This window comes from Hevea brasiliensis, chromosome 8 (assembly GCF_030052815.1).
Source record: "Hevea brasiliensis isolate MT/VB/25A 57/8 chromosome 8, ASM3005281v1, whole genome shotgun sequence".
NCBI classification, from domain to species: domain Eukaryota; kingdom Viridiplantae; phylum Streptophyta; class Magnoliopsida; order Malpighiales; family Euphorbiaceae; genus Hevea; species Hevea brasiliensis.
Window position 1 is genome coordinate 21,986,765 of NC_079500.1, and position 21,570 is coordinate 22,008,334.

Here is a 21,570-nt window from a genome sequence, read left to right on the forward strand (position 1 = left end):
GATCTTATCCAGCTCAGGTGGTAAAGCTAGCCTATAGGCTACTGGACCCACACGCTTAATGACATCGTATGGACCAATAAACCTAGGGCTCAACTTACCCTTCTTACCAAATCTCAACACTTTCTTCCAAGGTGATACCTTAAGAAATACCTTATCGCCAACCTCAAACTCTATATCCTTTCTCCTCAGGTCGGCATATGACTTATGTCTGTCTGAGGTGACTTTCAAATTGTCTCTGATGAGTTTCACTTTTTCCTCTGTCTGTCTCACTAAATCTAGGCCCACTACTTTTTTCTCACCCATTTCTGTCCAGCATAAGGAAGTCCTACATCTCCTCCTATACAATGCTTCATATGGAGCCATTTTTATGCTGGCTTGGTAGCTGTTGTTGTAAGAAAACTCTACCAATGGAAGATACTTCCCCCAACTTCCTTCAAAATCAATGATGTAGCTTCTCAACATATCCTCCAATACTTGAATCACCCGTTCTGACTGTCCATCCATCTGTGGGTGAAAAGCCATACTGAAGGGAAGTCGAGTGCCTAAAGACTCTTGTAGCCTCTTCCAAAACCTAGAAGTAAATCTCGGGTCTCGATCAAATATGATCGATGTTGGCACTCCATGTGGCCGGACTATCTCATCTATGTAAATTTCTGCTAATCTCTTTAATGAGTAGTCAGTTCTAACTAGTAGGAAATGAGCTGACTTTGTCAATCTATCCACAATTACCCATATAGTATCATGCTTCCTCTGTGTTAATGGTAGCTCAGTCACAAAATCCATGGTGATGCGGTCCCATTTCCACTCTGGTATGGATATAGGTTGCAATAACCCTGATGGAACCTGATGTTCAGCCTTAGCCTGCTGGCATGTCAAACATCTAGTCACAAAATCACCAATCTCTTTCTTCATTCTAGGCCACCAATAATGTGTTTTCAGGTCTTGGTACATCTTGGTACTTCCTGGTGCATAGCATGGAAGCTACTGTGCGCCTCTTTCAAGATATTCTTCTTCAGTTCCTCATCTCTTGGTACACATATTCTGCCTTTATAGTACAGGCACCCATCTCCTTTCAACTCATAATCAGTCTCCTTCCCCTATTGAGTTTTGCCCATAACAGTTAGCAACTTTTCATCCCTTAACTGTGCTTCTTGTATTTGCTGTGACAAACTTGGCTTTACACACAACTCAGCCAAAAGTAACCCATCCTATGCTAAAGACAACTGAGCATTCAATGCTCTCAATGCCATCATGGACTTCCTGCTTAGGGCTTCAGCCACTATATTTGCTGTCCCAGGATGGTAGTTGATCACACTGCCATAGTCTTTAAGGAATTCAATCCATCTCCTCTATCTCAAATTAATTTCCTTCTAAGTTGGCAAGTACTTTAGACTTTTGTGATCAGTGTAGATGTAACACTTCTCGCCATATAGGTAATGCCTCCATATCTTCAATGCAAATATTATTTCCGCTAATTCCAGATCATGAGTTGGGTAGTTCTTTTCATGTGGCCTTGGTTATCTAGAAGCATAGGCAACTACTTTCCCTTCCTGCATCAGAACACACCCAAGCCCATTGTGAGAGGCATCACTGTAGATCACATAGTCTTTCTCTGACTCTAGCTGTGTCAACAGTAGAGCTTCTGTAAGCATAGCCTTCAGCTTCTCAAAGCTAGTTTGACATTTATCATTCCAGTCAAACTTTGCATTCTTATGCAGTAACTTAGTCAGTGGGGCTGCTATAAGGGAAAATCCCTTCACAAATCTCCTGTAGTATCCAATTGACCCCAAAAAGCTTCTGACTTCTATTACATTTCTGGGAGACTTCCATTCAACTATTGCTTCAATCTTCCTTGGATCTACCCTGATTCCATTTGCTGACACAATGTGTCCAAGGAAGGATATCTCATCCAACCAGAAGTCACACTTGGATAACTTGGCATACAACGGCTTTTCCCACAGTGTCTGTAGTACTACTCTCAAGTGTTCATCATGCTCCTCCTAGTTCTTAGAATACACCAAGATATCATCAATAAAGACCACAATAAACTGATCCAAGTAGGGATGAAAGATACGGTTCATTAGTTCCATGAAAGCTGTTGGTGCATTTGTTAGCCCAAATGGCATCACTAGGAACTCATAGTATCCATACCGGGTCCTGAAAGCAGTTTTAGGAACATCTGTCTCCTTCACTCTCAACTGATGATAGCCTGATCTGAGATCTATCTTGGAGAATACTCCAGCTCCCCTCAACTGATCCAACAGGTCATCTACCCTAGGTAAAGGATATTTGTTTTTCATAGTCACCTTATTCAGCTGCCGGTAGTCTATACATAGCCGAAGGGTACCGTCCTTCTTATTCACAAATAGCATTGGTGCTCCCCAGGGTAACATACTAGGGTGTATGAAGCCCTTATCTAGTAGCTCTTGTAACTGAACTTTTAACTCTCTCAGTTCAGTAGGTGCCATCCTATATGGAGCAATGGACATCGGTGCAGTACCCGGCACAACCTCTATGGCAAACTCCACTTCTCTATCGGGTGGCAAACCCGGCAACTCTTCCGAAAACACATCTGAAAAATCACATACAGTGGGTATCTCCTGCATGCTTGGGCTAGTCTTCCTGGTGTCAACCACATGTGCTAAGAAAGCCTTACAGCCCTTTCTTATCAATCTCTTGGCTGTTATGGCTGATATGATGGTGGAAAGACAACCTGTTCCTTCACCCACAACTGTAATCACATCCCCATCTATTGTCTGTATTGACATCCTCTTTAGCTGATAATCTACCATCGCCTGATGACGTGATAACCAGTCCATACCCAATATCACATCGAACTCATGGAATGGTAGCTCAATCAAGTTAGCCAAAAACTCATACCCTTGTATTTTCAGAGGACAACCCTTGTAAACCTTTTTCACCATGACACTATGGCCTAAAGGGTTTGTGATTTGTATGTCCTCCTCTAGCTCCTCTATTTATACCCCTCTATCAATTGGTGGTGTGATACACACATATGAATGTGTGGAACCCGGATCAATCAATGCACATACTAGCAGGTCATAAAAAGAAAATGTACCTCTAATGACATCAGCTGGCTCTGGCTCATCTCGAGCTCTCATGGCATAAGCACGAGGTGCTACCCTAATGTCCTACCTTTAGACTGTCTCTACAGTAGGCCTCTATGATGTGCCAGCTGTATCAGGCCTCGTAGGTCTCCTACCCCTCTGTGCTGCTGGGGCAGACCTCTCCATCTGAGGTGGAGCAGTGGGAGCACTAGTGTTCCTCTGTGGACAATCCTTCAGGAAGTGATCCATAGACCCACATCTGAAACATCCACCTATCAACAATCTGCACTCTCCTCTATGGGGTCTACCACAATGTACACAAGCAGGTGGTGGGGCTGATCCCCGTGTAGCTGCACCAGGTGAACTACCCACTGATGCACCAGATTGTCCTCCTCCTCTCCTTGGAGCAAACCGAGACTTCTGTTTCTTGCCCCGACCCTGAGTCTGACCCTGAGACTCCTTGGGCCTCTTACTACCCATATCTGCTGAACCGGACTGACCAGACCCAGAACCCCTCTTACGTTGCCTATCCTTTCTAGACTGCTCTTCATTTTTTACTCTCTCCACATCAAGGGCTGATGCTATCAACAGAGAGAAATCTGTGAAGTGGTGAGATGTCACTATCAACCTGATGTTGTCATTTAATCCATCCTCAAATCTTCTACATTTATCAACCTCTGTCGGTATCAACTCTAATGCATATCTGCTAAGTCTCATGAATTCTCGCTCATATTCGGAGACTATCAGCTGCCTCTGTCTCAGTGCCAGGAATTCTCTCCTTTTGGCCTTTAAGTACATATGACTGATGTATTTCTTTCTAAATTCAGCCAGAAAGAACTCCCAGGTGATCTGTGTAGGCTATACTACTCTAGATACTGTCACCCACTATCTATATGTATCCTCTTGTAGCAGTGACAGAGCACACTCCAACTGCTGCTCTGGGGTGTAGTGCAACTACTGCAATAGCCTCTCTGTCCTCTCCAACCAATACTCTACTGTGGCTGGATCATCATCCCTCTTACCTCTGAAGTCAACTGCCCCATACTTTCATAGTCTCTTTAGTGGAGATCTGTGTATAAGTTGTGGCTGTGGGGGTGGGGGTGGAGGTGGCTGTACAGGTGGTAGTGGTGGTGGTGGCTGTGGCTGTAGCTGTGGAGGTGGAGGTGGTTATGGCTGGGGAATGGCTCCGGTGATCTGACAGAACAACTGTGTCATCTGTTCATAGAAGGCCTGCTGTGCCCTACTCACAGTACCTCGAGATGACTATGCTCTACTGCCACTTCTCCCCCAACTAGGAGCAAGTGTGTGACTCTCTACTTCCTCCTCTATCGGTCCTGGAGGTCCGTGCCCTGAAGGATCAGATGCCATTGATCCTATAAAACAGACAAAGAAGAAATCTACATTAGTGTCACCTCAACTCTATTTAAAGGCCCATGCATGTGATGCAACTATTTCTTTCTATCTATCTAGGTCTAGGACAGCCTAAACCTCTGCTCTGATACCACTAAAATGTGACGCCCCTCACTCTTCTATAGTGTAGCCGAGCGATGAGTGCCACATTCGGTGCCGGAGCACCCTATATTATTTTATCATATCTATTGTAAACTTTTGATGTCATTTAAAACATGTATTCTATGTGTAGAATTTTTTTTTTTTATATATATCTTATATCTGTGGAGATCCGGACAGAGCCTCCCCTGTTTTATTAGCATCTGGTGAGTTTTCGCTAATCACCTGTTAACATATTCATAGTCATCTCACATATTTCCATATCATATTCTCTTTTATCATATCATTCACAACTATTTATGAGATCTCAAAAGGAAGTATCATCTATTGCATTCATATGGAAATTCATAGATAATAAATTACAAGTTTTCATTACAATCTCAAGTTTAATTTCAAGTCCAAAATGAAATACATCATAAACTAGTAATTACATCATGACTAAACATAATGAACCAAAATAATAGTCTATACATGGACCCTACCAAAATACAAAAGACCGGTGAGGTGACTCTAGACAGTGGCAGATCTGGTCAGAGCTCTGTCAGTGCACTACTGGTGCTGCTGCTGCGGCTGCTGGGACTGATCTCCAGTACCTACGCAATGGAAAACTAACGCGCTAAGCATAACACTTAGTGGTGCATAATTTATAATAATAATAATTTAACAATTTGAAATAATATCTGCAACTCATAATTTCTAGGTCTTTTATTTTTTTTATTGCTCTTTGAAAGTAATTAACATTATCGGGATATTTTATGATTACTTATTGTATTTTAAGTCTTAATTAATTTTTTTATCAGTGCCCAAGAAACCTATAACAAATTATAAAAGCTGGATGCACGGGTGTATACTGGTTAGACAGCCGTATGTCTATCCAGTATACGTCTGTCAGGCATGAGGCCAGCTGTCGGGTATGAGACCCGCTGTCAGGCTTGTAAAGCCAGAAATAAAGTAGGCACAATGGCCAGTAAGTAGGCATATAGCCTATAGAACAATCATTACAAGACATATATTGTCAGTTCATGATTTTCTCGGTAGGCAGTACTGCTATCTATAGTCCCTAATTGGTATACCAATTTATCCAACTAAATAAATAAGTCTAGGTATACTATGGGCAATTAAACATTTTTAATTAATTTAGCACTATTCACTGTTACTATTTTCTAGTACTATTCATTGGTACCATTAATTTCATATTAATAGGACATTAGTCCTAATTTACATATTCATATCATTTTTAATATTTAAATTTTTCTTATGAGTATTTTAATTATCATATATAGTATTTTTCCCATGAACCTTTCTTTAGGTTCATGTTGAAGTGTTATCTTTATCTAGGAATTTGACTAGGTTAGGATGTCTATTTAGTCACACTTCCTTCATAACAATTGCTCCTCTATGTTTAAACTTGAATTTCAGTTATTGAATCACTGAATTTGGGATTATAGAACTCAAGTTATGGTCAAAATACCAAAGGAACAGTATTTTGGACAATTTTTGAGTTGGTAGTTTTAGTGACTAAACTTGTGCTAACAATTTGATTTGGTTAAAGGCAAAACTGGGTCAAGTGTTCTTCATGAAAAGTGTAGCCCTATGTCTAAGCTTTCCATTGATGAAAGTTTAGGTCATTTGGACTAGTATATAGAGAGTTATGACCAAATGAACACGTACTGTTCATTTGGTCATTTTCTGGGTGGGCAGTTTTAGTGACCCAAATTATGCTAGTAATTTGAATTGGTTAAAGGCAAAACTGGGCCAAGTGGTCCTCATGAAAAGTGTAACCCTATGTCTAATCTTTCCATTGATGAAATTATAGGTCATTTGGACCAGTATAGAGAGAGTTATAACCAAATGAACACGTACTGTTCATTTGGTCATTTTCTGGGTTGGCAGTTTTAGTGACCCAAATTTTGCTAACAATTTGAATTGGTTAAAGGCAAAACTGGGTCAAGTGGTCTTCATGAAAAGTATAGCTCTGTGTCTAAGCTTTCCATTGATGAAATTTTAGGTCATTTGGACCAATATAGAAAGAGTTATGACCAAATGAACATGTACTGTTCATTTGGTCATTTTTTGGGTTGGCAGTGTTTGGTCATCCGGGTTTGGGCAGAGAATTGGTCATGATTTTGACAGAATTTGGGTAGGGTTTCTTCTTGAAAAATGAAGGTTTAGATGTCTCAAAACACCTCTAGTTGGCCTCATACCAATTGGAGTCACACATTGTCAGTTAGGGTTCAACAAACACACTTGATTCATTGAGTCCCAACCTGCAGAAAATTTGACACTCCCAAAATTCAATCTCCTCCTTCTCTAAACTCCAAATAAGCATACATGTCACTTCTATTATCATCAATCTCAACACAATTAGGTCAAATTCAAAAATGTCACAAAATCCCCACTTTCAAGTGTACAACCCTAATTTCAAACATCAAATTCACATATATAACCATGAAATCAATTTCCACATATAATACCTTGTTAATTAACTTCGCTAACTAAACTAAAACCAACAAAATCCATTATTTTCATGGTTCCTCTAGGGCTGTTAAATTCAAGGGTTTCTTTGCCAAATTTTTCTTTTTAATTTCATGTAAATCTTCACTTGGTTTAGCATGATTTTCATGCTTAAAGAAGAGATTAAGAGTTTTGAGCACTAACCTTTTTTTTGTAACTTATTAAACTTCACTTTCCTTGCTTCTTTTTGGTATCTATAGCTTCCTTAGGGTATGGAGAGTATTTTTTATAAAGTGGGCTATGGGTTTTGGGTGGATTAAGCTTGAGAAATCAAGCTTGGAAGCTTGACAAAAATGGTGAAAAGGTGGGGGGAAAGTGTGTGCCGGCCATGGGAGAGAAAAACAGAGAGAAGAGGTGAAGATGAAGCTTGTGGTTGGTGGCTTTTGTCTCTATTGTCTTATATATTTATTTATTTTTGTGTACTTTAATTCTTTTAAATGCCATAAGCTTTTCTTTTCTCTTCTTTTCTCTTCTTTTCTTTTCTTTCTCATTCTTTTCCTAATTTATTTCATAAATTTTAATTTATGTTAATTATTTTATTCTCTAAATTTTTAATTTGACATTTGGGTCAAAATTCACCTCTGGGGGTGAAATGACCAAAATGCCCTTCATAATGCATATCGGGTTATTTTTATTATTTTTGTACCAATTTATAAATCCTTTAAACTTTGATTTATTTTTCTCTAAATTTTTCCTATATTTTCTTAACATTTATTTCTTCAATTTATGCCTCCTCTCTATAGTTTAGGTGTAGTTCCAGACATTTTGACTTTCCGAACAGACATTAGTTGTCGAAACAGTAAAATGTAAGGACTACCTATAGTGAGGGCGTTACACGGTTTGTTCGAGTGATTGGTGAGTCCAGTAAAGTTTTTCGTGATTAGGGACATTGGTTATGAGCGGATAGTTCCTTGACTTCGAAGGTCGCCCAAAATATGGTGTCTACAGATGGTATAACTCCTTTTATTGTTTGTTTTGATTATTCTTTAAAAAAAAGTGATTTTGAGTTGCAAAATGATAATTTCTTAATTATCATTTTATTACAGGTTTTCAAACCAAATTGGCGGTTTGAGCATCAAACTAGTAGTACTGTCGTCTCTCCCAGAAGAGAAGCACATTCTTGTCCCTCTCAATATTTAGGTGTCATAACTTGATGTCTTTACCAGACTAGATAGCCAATTTTACACATTGCTATCTCTAAAAGTCCATTACTTGTCATTATATGGAAGTGAATTTAATGATTGTTTTTCTAATTATTTTGCATAATTAAAGTCCATTAAAGTCCATTACACATTGCTATGTTCTCCTCTTAGGAGTTATAATTTCGACAGTTTGCTAATCCTGTTGTCGTTGCACATGCTAGCAGCTGGAAAATGGAGAAAAGTGATGACCTGATCATACGGTTTACATGTAATGATAAGTAGAGTTTTGGAGCTAGTGCTTTCTTACTAAATTTGAGAAATGTGAGAAAAGAAGCAATTTGATGTGATTCTTTAATTGTGTCCAGGTGTTGATCAAACAATTGGTTCAACTTGTGGAGCAGCTCAATCATCAATGTGTTTATTGCTTAGGATATGATGAGAGCATACATGACATTTGCAAATTTAGTATGGTACAAGATGAAGGTCTAAGACAGAAAGTATATGAGCTAGTATAGATTTTAATACTGGAAACTGAAGATGGTTGCCAACTCTCTATCTGTATGCTTGTGAAAACTGCAACTCAATCATCTATGTGCTTATTGCTTAGGATATGATGAGAGCATACATGACATTTGCAAATTTAGTATGGTACAAGATGAAGGTCTAAGACAGAAAGTATATGAGCTAGTATAGATTTTAATACTGGAAACTGAAGATGGTTGCCAACTCTCTATCTGTATGCTTGTGAAAACTGTTGTAATGTGCCAGTGAATGCAAACTTTTGATTTTGAATTTAGCAAACCTGTTCATTGTCTACAGAAACTGTTGTAATGTAGCTATATTTTTCTTTTATTTGATTTTGTTCTGATCAAAGTCAATTGGCTCCGTTAAAGGAGTGGTGGAGGTTGAAAAGCTTGCTTTGCACGCATGGCATCCTGCTTTGCCCACAAAGAACTTCCTATCGATGATGCACTCCACAGCGTTGGGATGCACCAGCTTCTTAACAACTTACTTTGATCTCATTCTTGCCATGGAAATTGTGGAACCCTCGATCAATTCAGAGAAAAGATTGCAGAAAACTAACTTGATGAATATAACCTTTCTTGATGCCTTGACTGAAGCATTTGAGCATATATACATGCGGCCTTCTTAATACAAATCTTAATGGGATTCGGATTTAGAGATGGCGGTGGCTTATAAATTAAGCCATCTATTCCTACCAGTTTTATTATTTACTTATTTTTTTTAACTCGTCGTTTCATGCACTAAATATAACGCCCCTCACCCATCTACAAGGTAGCCGAGCGAGGAGTGCCACATTTGGTGTTGGAGCACCCTATCTTATCTTGTCATGTCCATTGTTAATTTTAAACTTTATAGAAAACATGTGGAATTTTTTTTTATCACAATTTATATCTGTGGAAAACCCGAGCAGAGTCCCCTTTGTTTTATTAACATCTGGCGGATTCCACTAGTTACCTGTTAAAAACAATTTCATATCTGTTCATCTTGTCATATAACTTATCTTTTCTTGCTCATAAAATTTCAAGTGAATATACTTTTTATTCATCCATTCATATGGGAATTTATATACATGCCTTCACAGTCTCAAAATATAATTACAATTTATTACAGAGTTCAAACTTAATATACATTAGACAAAATCCTAATTACCTAGGCCCTATCAAAATAAAACACTGCTAAGGTGGACACTGAGCTGTAGCTGTAGCAGATCTGATCAGCGTGTAGTCGATACACTACTGTGGTGACTGTTGCTGTGTCTGGTGGGTCTGGTCTCCAGGACCTACGTGATGAAAAATCCAACACGCTAAGCAAATTGCTTAGTGGTGCATAATCTTAAAGCAGAATAAGTAAATGATTTAAAATGGTAATAATATGTGTAATTTCATAATTCTAGGTCAATTGCATATTTTATAGCCCTTTGGAATCAATATATTTATCAGGATCTTATTTATGTATATATTTCATTTTTGGTCTCCTTAAACTCATATCAGTGAATTTGTCATCAACTCTAAGACATTTATAAATTTCTTACACTTTGGGAACAGTTAAATTTAACAGTATTTTTTCTGTTCATTTCTTATATAGTCTAAGTCATTTATGACTTTTCTGTACTTTGGATATAAATTAATTATTAGTATCTTTTTTGTTCATTTCTTATACAGTCTAAGTTATTTATGACTTTTCTATACTTTGGCAATAAATTAATTATCAATATCTTTCTGTTTATTTCTTATACAGTCTAAGTCATTTATGTTTTTTCTGTACTTTGGAAATAAATTAATTATCAGTATCTTTTCTGTTCATTTCTTATACAGTCTAAGTCATTTATGACTTTTTTGTACTTTGAAAATAAATTAATTATCAGTATCTTTTCTGTGTATTAATTTCATTCTCTAGCTTTTTAAACTCATATTAGAGTCTTTGGAATCGTATCAGTGTATTTTATGTCATATCAGTGTATTTCATGTCATATCTGTATTTTTGTGCCCAAGTAACCTATAATAAACTATAATGCTAGATACACAAGAGTATATAGGTTAGACAGCCATATGTCTACCCTGTATACATCTGTCAGGCACGAGGCCTGCTATCAGGCATGTAAAGGCAGAAATAAAATTAGGCACAATGGCCAATGGGTAGGCATATAGCCTATAGAACAATCATATCAGATATATATTGTCAGTTCATGATTTGCTCTGTAATTAGTACTGCTATCTGTGGTCCCTAATTAGTATACCAATCAATCCAACTATATACATATAAGCCTAGGCAAACTTTGGGCAAATTAGTACTATTAAGTACTTATAGTTTTATTTTTTTATGCTATGTACTGTTAAGAGTTCATAACATATTATTATTTCACTTCACATACTATCTATGCTTTATACCATTTTCATGTCATTATAATGGGAACATAGGTCCCAAGTACATATTCATATTTCTTATATATTTATCACTCTCATTATTTTATGTCATGTACTATACATAGTCATAATATTGCTATTTCATATATGATGGAAATATAAGTTCTAAGTGTGTTTTCATATGACTTATGTATTTAACAAACCATTTAGGTAATTTACATTTTATGTATTAACTGATTTCATGTCACCTTGTAGTGGGAAAGTAGGTCCTACATAGCTATTTCATGTAATTTACCATGTAGTGACTTATTAGGGATAGGTCCTTACTAAAAACAATTTAATTCAAGAACCTTTCTTTAGATTCAATTTTTGTATTACTTTTACCTATCCATTTGATTAGTTTTTAGCCACTGTTTGGCCACACTTCCTTCATGGAAGTTGGTCCTCTATGTCTTGTCTTTATTTTCCTTTTTGAATCATGTCATTTGGATTTATAGAACTTAAGTTATGGTCAAATAATCATAACTAGTTCATTTCTAGATTTTGGTTCCTTAACTAGGTAGCTTTTAGACTTAAACTTTACCTAATTAATGGAACATGTTGCAGTCACTTTTAGGCTTAGTGATCTTCATAGAAATTGTTGCCCTATGTCTTATGATCATTAAGAAATTTGAATCACAATTTTTTGAGTTTTGTGGAATTATTTATGGCCAATTAACTGGGCTGGACTCCTATACCCTGTGTCAACAGGTGTTCAGTTTAGGTCAGTGACTGCACGTCACTTTTTGAGGTTCTTATAGGCATAATTTGAAAAAGGTCTCTAAAATAAAGTTGTATCCCTGTCTCTCGGGTTTCTAGAAAGGTATGGCTCATCCCAATTGGATTTTTCTAGTGGGAGTTATGACTAAAAGACTGTTCTGCAGTCAAGTGAAGTTTGGTCAGATCCCAGGTTTTGATGCAGTGAGTTTTTCTAACAATTTGACATAGTTCTCTTGATTTCTGGGTTTTGGTCAAAATACCAATTTTGTAGACCTATTTCTTATGGACATTTTGCCACTAGTTTCATTTCATTTGAGTTCTTTTAGACCAAGTTATGGCCATTTTGCCAAAACTGGTCGGGTAAGTTTATGTCCAGCAGTTTCTAGACAACCTAATTCGGGACAGTTTTGTGACCCAAATTGGGCCAGCAATTTGGTTTGGTCTTTGGTATTTCTAGGTTTAGTGGTCTTCATAAAAATTGTAGCCCTATATCTAAGCTTTCCAATGGCACCAAATTCAGGTGATTTGGACTAGTATAGAGGGAGTTTGACCGAATAAATATGTACTGTTCATTTGGTTATTTTTTGAGTTTTGTGCTGGGTCATCCAGATTTGGGCAGAAAATTAGTCAAGTTTTGGATAAAATTTGGGCATAGTTTCTTCATAGAAAATGGGCTATTTTGGGTCTACTTTTACCTCCAATTAGAGTCACATAATTTCAGTTATGGTTCAATAAACACACTGGACTCATTGAGTACCAACCTGCAGAAAATGGCACTCCCAAATATTCAATCTCTTCCAACTTCCTTACTTCAATTTGCATACATAGCACTTCAATTAGGCAGCAAATAGTCTCAACCAAGCCAATCTCAACAATTACATAAAATCCTCAAATCATGTACACAAACCCTAGTTTCAAAGTTTCAAACTCAATCAATTCACTCCCTTTCACTTCTCATACATATACTTATATAAATCATCATCTTTAAACTCATTTACATCATTTAAACACATCAAAGCCCAACACATTTCATGGCTGCCAAAAATAGTGACATTATGGGTTCATGGACTTCTTTTAAATTTCTTAAAATTTCTACTTATCTCAAGCCATTTTCAAGGATTAAAAGAAAAGTGAGGGAAGAAAAGCACTAACTTCTTGTGACCCAATTTGTAGACTTCCCAAAACTACAACTTTCTTCCTTCTTATGGGTACCAAAAGCTTCCTTATGGTGTGGGGATGACTTTTAGTGAAAAGAGGTTAAGGTTTTATGGAGAGGAAGCTTGGGAAATCAAGCTTTGAGAAAAGAAGAAAATGGAGGGAGAGAGAGCTTCCATGGTGCCGGCTCAAAGAGAGAGAAGAGGAAGATGAAGAAGACTTGTGGTTGGTGAATTTTTATCTCTTGTATCTTAATATATATTCTATAATTATTGTACTTTAATTTTTTTTAAATGCCATAAGTCTTTTTATTTTCCTTTCTTTTCTTTTCTTCTTCTTTCTTTTCTCATTTTCCACTAATAAAATTTATAAATTTTAATTTATTTTAATTCTATCAAATTTTTAATTTGACATTTAGGTCAAAATTTACCTTTGGGGTGAAATGACCAAAATACCATTCATAGTGCATATCTAGTTATTATTATATTTTTTTTGTACCAATTAATAAATTCTCTAAATTTTATTTTATTTTCTCTAAATTTTTTTCCTATATTTTCTTAACAGTTATTCCATCAATTTATGCCTTCTCACTATAGTTTAAGTGTAGTTCCAAACAATTTGACTGTCCGAACATACATTAGTCATCGAAATAGTAAGATGTATGGACTACCTACGGTGAGGGCGTTACACTAAAGCATACCGTTTATACTTTGAAAAATCAAATGAAGGATTAAATTTTATATTTATTACTTTTTAATCCTTATATTTTCTTAAAATCATAGAAAATTTGTATTTTTATATGTTCATTTATTTTAGAAAATAAATTAAAATGTCCATTAAACTTAATTCAATTAACAAAATGGTACATTCTTCCATTTTAAAAGTTAGATATGACTATAAAAGGTTGTAAATTATTATTATTACTATTATTACTATTATTATTATTTATCATTTTGTCCTTCTCCATCTCTCCCTGGTTTCTTTCTCTCTCCCTTACTCCCTCTCTTCCCCCATCTCTCTCTGTCCCATGTTTTTGTCTCTCTTCTCTCTCTAGTGCACTATATTCTCTCTGTTCTCTCCCTACAACCTTTCACCCTCACTTCCCTTCAAATTAATAATTATAATCAACAATCAAATTTTTTATTTTCTAATTAATAATCAAATCATTGAATTCAATTTTTAAAAATTAAATAAAATGATGTATTAATAGTTAAATGGGTAAAAATAAGGATGACACCATTTTATAGATAGATTGAAATATTAGGAATATTTTAATCTATTTTTAAGAATAGAGATATACATGTGTTAATAATAATAAAATTTATGGACGAAATGATAATATATTTTTTATTAGTGGTTACAATATTTTAGACTTTTTATTTATGATGATCAGAGTGAACATACAAAATTAAATTTTTAAAAATATTTTAATTTATTTTTTAGATAGAGAAGTAAAAATATTAATAATGATTAAAATCTAATTACAAAGTAATTTATCAAAATTTTTTGGGGAAAAGTGCAAAAAACACCCTATGATTTAACATTTTATACTTAATACTATATTTGGATCATGATTTCACAATGTATGGTATAATTCCTTTTATTGTTTGTTTTCATTATTCTTTAAAAAAAAAGTGCTTTGAGTTGCAAAATGATAATTTCTTAATTATTATTTTATTACAGGTTTTCAAACCAAATTGGTGGTTTGAGCATCAAACTAGTAGTACTGTCGTCACTCCCAGATGGGAAGCACATTCTTGTCCCTCTTAATATTTAGGTGTCATAAATTGATGTCTTTACTAGACTAGATAGCCAATTTTACACATTGTTATCTCTAAAAGTCCATTACTTATCATTATATGGAAGTGAATTTAATGATTATCTTTCTAATTATTTTGCATATCTTCTCCTCTTAGGAGTTATAATTTCGACAGTTTGCTACTCTTGCTGTTGTTGCACATGCTAGCAGCTGGAAAATGGAGAGGAGTGATGACCTGATCATACGGTTTACATGTAATGATAAGTAGAGGTTTGGAGCTAGTGCTTTCTTACTAAATTTGGGAAATGTGAAAAAAGAAGCAATTTGATGTGCTTCTTTAATTGTGTTCAGGCGTTGATCAAACAGTTGGTTCAACTTGTGGAGCAACTCAATCATCTACGTGCTTATTGCTTAGGATATGATGAGAGCATACATGACATTTGCAAATTTAGTAGGGGACAAGATGAAGGTCTAAGACAGAAAGTATATGAGCTAGTATGAATTTTAATACTGACAACTGAAGATGGTTGCCAACTCTCTATCTGTGTGCTTGTGAAAATTGTTGTAATGTGCCAATGAATGCAAACTTTTGATTTTGAATTCAGCAAACCTGTTCATTGTCTACAGAAACTGTTGTAATGTAGCAATATTTTTCTTTTATTTGATTTGGTTCTGACCAGAGCTAAAACTAAAGACTTTATAGCCTTGAAACAAATTTAATGTCAAAGGGAAAAAAGAAAAACAAAGAAGCAAATACTAGGGGATTGCTCATTCTTTGTGTTTGCTCTGTTTGTTAATTATAAGAAAAAATTTGGTATCATGATTGAACAAAAATGGTGGGAATTTTAATTTTTTAATATTTACAGTTAGAGGGATCTTGAGTCAATTTGTACGCACTGAGATTAAGTTTATTCCTGAGTAATTTTATGATCACATTTTCACATCAGCGGGTGTATTTAAGATAAACAATTCTAGAGCTGAGTTGAATTTTGATAAATAAAATGTGAGAGCTCTCATTTTTATTAATTGGACTAAATCTATTGGGTAGTAACCCAATTTATTATAACTTTTGTATTATTTATCCCTAATATGCATTTCTATGTGAAATTTTATTTTTCTTATTTGAATCAATGACAGTAAAAAAGAAATTTCCTTTTTTTTAGGCTTATAACTTGCACTCAAGACCTTACAATTTTAAAATTATTATTTAAACATTATCTATATACTATCTTCCATTTTATTTTATATTTCAAATTTTAATAATTATATAGTAAGATAAAATTATTTAGTTAAGCATTACTTAATAGTATTAATTATAACCAGAAAAAAATAATTAAAGTGAAATTTAAAATTATTATATTTATGAATTATATATGTCAAAAATTTTGAATATATATATATATAAATTATTAAAAATTAAATTTCAAATCTTATATCTTTTAAATTCTAAATATTTTATTTTTGAAATAAAATTATCATTTAAACATTATCTATTACTATCTTTCATTTTATTTTATATTTTAAATTTCAAATAATTATTTATTATGATAATTTAGCATTACAAAAAATATGGTTTAAAACCAGAAAAGAAAAAAAGAACTAGAAAGTTCAGATAAATAAAATAAGACTTTCTAACTAAGGATACCTTTAAAAAGCTTATCATAGTAGCGCTTCACCAGCCTTTGCTCCCAAGATGTATCCATATCATCTTCCTCAGTACGTATGAACCTTAAAAGGTTGAAGAAATAATTAATATACAATGGAAATTTTCATATCAGGAAGGAGGAGAAATAGACTATCTAATGCATTACAAATTCCTAGAATTGATCCATAAAGTCCATGGTTCAATAGAAATATATTCCCAATTCCAGCTACCTCAAACTATAACTCCCTTAACCATTTCTCAGTCTAACACTAAATCAAAGAGCTAAAATTAGAAGAAAAAAAAAAGTTGCAAGACAATATATAATTATGAATGCACAGTAATCCACATGAATTTTGTTAGAGACCAGCATACCTATATCCTTCTCTTAGGATGTCCCGATCCGTTTTAACTGGCAATTTCACATTTGAAGACTTTTCTTTCCCATAGAAGCTAACTGCATCAAATTGAACCCCCCAAAAATGGAACAAAAAATTCAAAACACAAGGATGATTGTAGCCTTCTTCCTTCCTCAGTGGAAGAGACTGTTCATCATCCATTTGCTGTAGGACATAAAGGATTTCACAATTACAAAACTCTCCATTTGCATAATTCCATTTATGTCCACCTTTCAGCTTAATAAAACAAATAAAGAATCTTTTAGGCCTAATACTAACAACTTCATTTTTCAAATTCTAAAGCTTCAAATCTTCAACTAGCTAAACAGTATCGTACCATAATCGTTCAAGAATTTCTTGTGCCGATCGTAGGCATTGAGGCCTCCAATGTGAGCTTGGTATTGCCTGTCTTCAGTACCCAAATCCAATGAAGAACAAATATCTACAGCAATAAAGGGATCAAAATGTTAATTAGCATTGAGAAAGAGGAAAAAGGCGTCCAGACGGTACTGTTTTCTCTCTTCTCTGTCGTAGATTGCCGATTTCAGATACCCAAAAGAAGCCACTTTAACCCCAGCTACTCTGTGGCTTTTGGACTTGAAGGAATTGAGGCTTTCTCCCTCAAGTCTTCGAGTTTTACATCAATTTGCAAATTAGGGCTGTAGAGAGGAGAGCTGGAAGGAACACTGAACGTAATTACATGGGAAATTTACAGAGGAAGGAATATAGTGATTTATTTATTTATTTATGCTTTGAAGAAAAAAAAATATAAAGATAAAGTTATTATATTATTATATTAAAAATAACTATTTATAAAAAAGGCATAATGAAAAAAAAATTAATAGTATATTTCCTTTCCGCCTAATTTGAATAGAAAACAAAATGATTCAAATGATTTTTCACAAAAAAATTTATAATTTTATTTTCTTTCTTATAAAATATGGAAATTAGACTTTTTATTTTTCATTTTCTTTTGTTTCTATCAATAAAATAAGAGAATTGCCTATTTTCTCTTTTTATACTATTTCCTCTCTTTTTTTCTGCCTTATAAAATATGTTTTTATGATTTGTGTTAAATTAATATTTCGAGTCTTCGTATTTTAAAAATTAAATAATTTTTTTTTTATTTTTTTTATATAATTGACTTCAATCGAGATTTAAATTTAAAAATTTTATGATTTTAGAGATGACTCTAATTCTATTGAACCATAGCTTATAAATATTTAAATTTCATATTTTTTCATTATTTTTGTTGATATAATCAATAATTAATATATTAAAAGGTGATCGGTAAATAAAAATATTCATAATGATAAAATTTAAGCATAAAATGGTAATTATCGTAAGATATTAATGTATTTTTAAGTTAAGGAAATCAATGGAAAGTTGAAAGTATATAATAAAATTAAAACTAAAAAAAAATCTATTGAATAATTGAACCGTCAGGTCGACTGAGTCATATCGAATCGCTTTTTTATCTGGTTCAATAATAAACTTAGACTAATTTAAAAGCTGACTAATTGGTTCACCGATTCAATCTGCAGGTTTGATCCGAATTTAACAACTATGCATTCATATCTAAATTAAGAGATTTGCAAATAAGAAAAATGCTTTATTGGTGGTCTAATTTAAGAAGTTTAACTCTTAATTAATAAGGTGAGAAGTCAATTCATTTTATTTTTATAAGTTATGTTATCCCTTGTTATTTTTGTTATTAATTTGGCTTTGATTGTGATTTGAATTTGAGATTTTATATTTTTAAAGACAATTGTAATACTATTGAATTAAAGTTGGTTAATTGCTAACCCTTGGTTTAGTGCTTTATAATTTTTATCTTAGAAATGGTGCTTTCAGAGAAATAAGGAGAATAGTAAGGAGATGGTTGCTCACTCTTTCAACTCCCTGGACACATATACAAAAGGAAAGAGTCAAATGTATAGAAATGAAAAAACAAAGCATATAGTCTCTAACCATGTTGCCGCAAACAAAGGTTCTCCAAAAAATCTCAGACGTGAAGATAATGCTCCCAAGCCACACACAAGTCCTAAGCACAGAAAATGGGTGATGAGATAGGAGGAAAAAGGAAGGGATGTTAATCTTGCTATAATCTCTCTCTCTCTCTTCTCTCTCTTTACTTTCTTGATGCTTCTAAGTCCCTTTCTCTAGCTTAATTTGCATTCTTGTTCGGGTATCAACTTGCAATTGTAAATTAAGCAGAAGGCTATTCTTGGGAAATGGATGCTGCACAATTTGCCAAACGTGCAATTTGCCAGAAAGATCTCTTTAACTTTAACCCAATAATAACAATAGGAATGCAGGCAGCTTGTATGCTTGTAATCTCCCGCATTTTTCATCTTATCTTGACACCTTCAGGACAACCAGGACCTGTTGCAAATATTATTGTATGCATTTCCAGTCTTTATTTGATACAAAAGCAGATTTTTAAGGTTTTTGTAGCACTTCATATGTTGTTATTTTTTTTGCTGTTTTGTTTTTCAGGCTGGACTAGTGATAGGTCCTTCATTGTTGTGCAAAATCAAAAAACTTCAGGAATTCTTTATCCAGTCTTCTTCTATAGAATACTATCAACTTCTGACATTCAATTTTCGAGTCATTTTTATGTTCTTGATTGGTTTGGACACAGATGTTCCTTATATGAGGCGAAATCTGCGTTTGGCAAGCACTCTTGCATTTGAAGGTATAATTGTATGCACCCTTTTTGGAGCAGCTTCTGCAATCGCTATCCTCCATTTATTGAAGTAAATGGACATTGGTTATTGTTTTTCCATTGATTCTAGCAAATTCAATTGACAAAACTGGATGTTCCCTGCTAACTAACCAGTTATCATCATCCTATACATAAGGTGATCACCAAATGACTAAATAATTTCAAATCAGATGATGGTCAATCACTGTATATAACTAATTACTAACTACAGTAGACAATTGGAAATAATATCCCAATCATCCGGTGATAGCTCGAACTCACAAGAATTCTCATTCAGATATTTAGATACGATGTCCTCTGTGGGTTGTATCTGGATGTCCTCTGTGGGATGTATCTGGATGTCCTCTGGGGGATATATCTGAACAGGTTCAGGTATTGGTGGTGTCATACCAGTAGCATAAGTGCAATAAGATCCATAGTTGGCAGCTGCAAACATTGCTCGTTGATAATTGGCAGCTTCTAACATTGCTTGGTGATGATCATAATTGTTGATTGGAACATAAGGAGGATTTTCATAAAATGCACTTGGATTCTCTTGGATTGGGATTGAAACAATTTGCTTATTGTCATTAAGGGCGTTTGTGTAGGCTGGAGGATCGCCATTTTTGTTAACATCCCTAACAACATCAGCAGTTTGATCATCTAACTGTGCAGATTGTTCCTCATTTGAAAGTCGACTACTCAAATTGTCTTTCGCATCCCTCTTATATATCCTGCATAAAACCCAATTATCCAACTGCCACAGAAAAAGAAAAGAGAATTAATCAAACAAAAGAAAAATTAATGAACAACAAACAAGAAATTTAAATATTTATTTAATTACCCTCATATCATCGGCACTTGTTTTGATTCTTGGAGGGGCATCACTGACCCTATATTCATGCATAATCCAGTTAGTCTTTGTACCATTTGGAGGCTTTCCCATGTAGAAAACAAGTGCCTTCCTATATCCAACCACAGCACCCTTATATTTAACAGCTTTATCCGCTCCTGTTGCCTTCCAGTATCCACCACCGGCATCTCGTTTTGGTCTACTTCCATTTGGATATTTCTTGTCCCTTGGTGTAAAAAAGTACCATTCTTTCTCCCCACATTGCCAATACTCCTCTGTTCATCAAAACAAGGAAAAGGTAAATCCATCGACAAAACATAGATTTAATCATAACATTGCAAAACAAAATCATAGTGGAAAAGAAAAAAATTATATCATTGCAAAACCTAAATCATCGCTTAAATATATGTATAAGCATGGAAATAGTTTGTGTTAAAGATCAAAGAACCTGCAAGCATCTCGGGATTGTACTCATAAAGTTTAACCTCCATGATCTTGTTTGGAGGCAAGGGTTGATTGGCTATCTTGTTTTTCAAGTAATGAACGACAAGCTCTCCGTCCAAAGGGCGAAACCTATACCCGGGTGGAAAAGAATTAAAATAATCAATATCAATGAAGTTCTTTCTGTTGTTGTCATTGATGGGGTCTGTTCGAGGTTGACGAGTAGCGGTAACAGAAGCATTGGACTGCGGCTGTGTCACCTCCATAATTGGACTCTTGCGAGGAATTTTTTTCCCGAGAAGACTGATGCAAGCTAACGTAAAAGTATTGAAATTCTCTATCCTTAACTTTCTCTCTTTTATATGAATAGACTTCTAATAAAAATTAAAATAACCCTAAAAGATAGATTTTCAAGACTTAGTATTTATCTATTCTTATTAGAAATCCAGTTTGAAACTAGATAAGTGTGGGGCAGACACAAGTTTTATTAATATGTGATAAACCAATCAAACTTCTAAGATTGTTTAAGCATTATATCTATATACTATCTTCCATTTTATTTTATATTTCAAATTTTAATAATTATATATTTTAAGATAAAATTATTTAGTTAAGCATTATTTAATAGTATTAATTATAACCAGAAATTAAAAAAATAATTAAAGTGATATTTAAGATTATTATATTTATGAATTATATATGTCAAAAATTTTGAATATATATGTATACATATAA

At 34.2% G+C, this 21,570-nt stretch overlaps 2 protein-coding genes across 2 annotated transcripts; both read right to left on the bottom strand.

Moving 5' to 3' along the window:
* Positions 1 to 16,425: 16,425 nt before the first annotated feature.
* On the bottom strand, positions 16,426 to 18,294 carry LOC131168920 (uncharacterized). Its single transcript, XM_058150750.1, has 5 exons — positions 18,287 to 18,294; positions 17,345 to 17,461; positions 17,172 to 17,239; positions 16,812 to 16,893; positions 16,426 to 16,522 (listed from the first exon to the last, which is right to left on the bottom strand). Exons 1-5 carry the CDS (start codon positions 18,292 to 18,294, stop codon positions 16,426 to 16,428), a joined length of 372 nt encoding a protein of 123 aa, XP_058006733.1.
* Positions 18,295 to 19,660: 1,366 nt separating this feature from the next.
* LOC131182500 (NAC transcription factor 32-like) lies at positions 19,661 to 21,121 on the bottom strand. The gene is made up of 3 exons (XM_058152058.1): positions 20,843 to 21,121; positions 20,386 to 20,669; positions 19,661 to 20,298 (listed from the first exon to the last, which is right to left on the bottom strand). The coding sequence occupies exons 1-3, from the start codon at positions 21,099 to 21,101 to the stop codon at positions 19,768 to 19,770; spliced, it is 1,074 nt and encodes a 357-aa protein (XP_058008041.1). The 5' UTR covers positions 21,102 to 21,121; the 3' UTR covers positions 19,661 to 19,767.
* Between the last annotated feature and the right edge of the window lie 449 nt (positions 21,122 to 21,570).